Consider the following 1,660-nt stretch of genomic DNA (forward strand, 5'->3'; position numbering starts at 1 on the left):
AACTAGCAATCCTCAACAACTTTTTAATTTTTACACCAGGAGCTAAAGGTCTGTTTCAGGAAATCACATCCCCAGCAATCAGTGGTTGTAGTAATAAGTTGTAAAAAGGTTCATACACCACTAGTTGGCAGTGTTGTGTATATATTGTACATGAATTGTTGTCAGTAAGTGTCAAACTGAACTTGTGCTTTAAAATTAGCTTCTGCTAGTTTTTCTATGACATAAGCACTTTTGAAGTTGCGGACCTAAATATTTTCATAAGTGCTTTAGAAACTKCGGRGCTAATTTTTRAGTTAGCGCTGCCCACCACTGATGACCTTGTTGGAGTCTCATTGGTTAAACTAAACCTGGACTGGAGCCGGTCTCTGAGGGCCCACCTGACACGGACTCCACCTGGTTTCCTGTCAGCTGACCCACCTGCAGGAAGCTGCACATGACGTGTTCTCCAAACATGGGCAGACTGGGTCGGCTCTCGCGGGACACGTGAACGGTGTAGATCGTCATGACAACCGGTGTGGGTGCGGTGGCGTCCGTCACCAGGATGCTGATCCGGCTGGTACCGAGTCCGAGCGGCAGGGTCACCATCCTGAGGAGGGAAGGACTCGTCAAGTCATGTGAGGTCACAGGTCAGGTGGGAGGGGGCGGTCCTGGGCTCACCTGGGCCCCAGGTACTCTTCCATGTGAACCGTGCAGGCGGGGCTGACGGGTTCTGGTCGGATCCGAACTGTGAGTGTGTCAAAAGTCACCTCAGCGTGGTATTCCTTCACGGTGGGGTTAAAGGGCGGAGTCAGGGTGAGGGAGGGGTCTGTGTAGATCTGTCTGAGATGGGGGTCCACACAGGTACCTAGGTCACACAAAGAGACGGACCAATCAGGGAGCTGCTCAGCAGGAAGTGACTTCACTCCAGCCAATCATAGTTACAGGAGGTCATGTGACCTGAGGAGCAGCTTCTGATTGGACAAGTAACGATTTAACTGTGACACACCTGGAACTGTGGGGCTCACCTGAGGAACCTGCCTGCTGATTGGTCCGTTTGTTGGTCCCATTGGTTCTGTGGAAAACAGAACAGTCATCTGACTCGATGTGACTTGATGTGGTCATGTGACTTGATGTGACTCAATGTGGTCATGTGACTTGATGTGACTCAATGTGGTCATGTGACTTGATGTGACTCAATGTGGTCATGTGACTCAATGTGACTCAATGTGGTCATGTGACTCAATGTGGTCATGTGACTTGATGTGACTCGATGTGGTCATGTGACTTGATGTGACTCGATGTGGTCATGTGACTTGATGTGACTCAGTGATGTGACTTGATGTGACTCAATGTGGTCATGTGACTTGATGTGACTCAGTGATGTGACTTGATGTGACTCAATGTGGTCATGTGACTTGATGTGACTCAATGTGGTCATGTGACTTGATGTGACTCAGTGATGTGACTTGATGTGACTCAGTGATGTGACTTGATGTGACTCGATGTGGTCATGTGACTCGATGTGACTCGATGTGGTCATGTGACTCGATGTGGTCATGTGACTCGATGTGACTCGATGTGGTCATGTGACTCGATGTGGTCATGTGACTCGATGTGACTCGATGTGGTCATGTGACTCGATGTGGTCATGTGACTCGATGTGACTCGATGTGGTCATGTG

The 1,660-nt window shown here is 49.2% G+C and overlaps 1 protein-coding gene across 1 annotated transcript in view; it reads right to left on the reverse strand.

Annotated features, from left to right (window-relative positions):
• LOC106535251 (cadherin-like and PC-esterase domain-containing protein 1) overlaps positions 1-1,660 on the reverse strand; it is a gene marked incomplete in the record, with an annotated part of 13,346 nt that overhangs the window by 7,192 nt on the left and 4,494 nt on the right. Inside the window, 3 exon segments of the mRNA XM_014032211.1 lie at positions 418-586; positions 658-844; positions 1,005-1,051. Of these exon segments, the coding sequence (XP_013887665.1) occupies positions 418-586; positions 658-844; positions 1,005-1,051 (403 nt within the window).

Source organism: Austrofundulus limnaeus, unplaced genomic scaffold (genome assembly GCF_001266775.1).
Source record: "Austrofundulus limnaeus strain Quisiro unplaced genomic scaffold, Austrofundulus_limnaeus-1.0 Scaffold1395, whole genome shotgun sequence".
Classification (NCBI taxonomy): domain Eukaryota; kingdom Metazoa; phylum Chordata; class Actinopteri; order Cyprinodontiformes; family Rivulidae; genus Austrofundulus; species Austrofundulus limnaeus.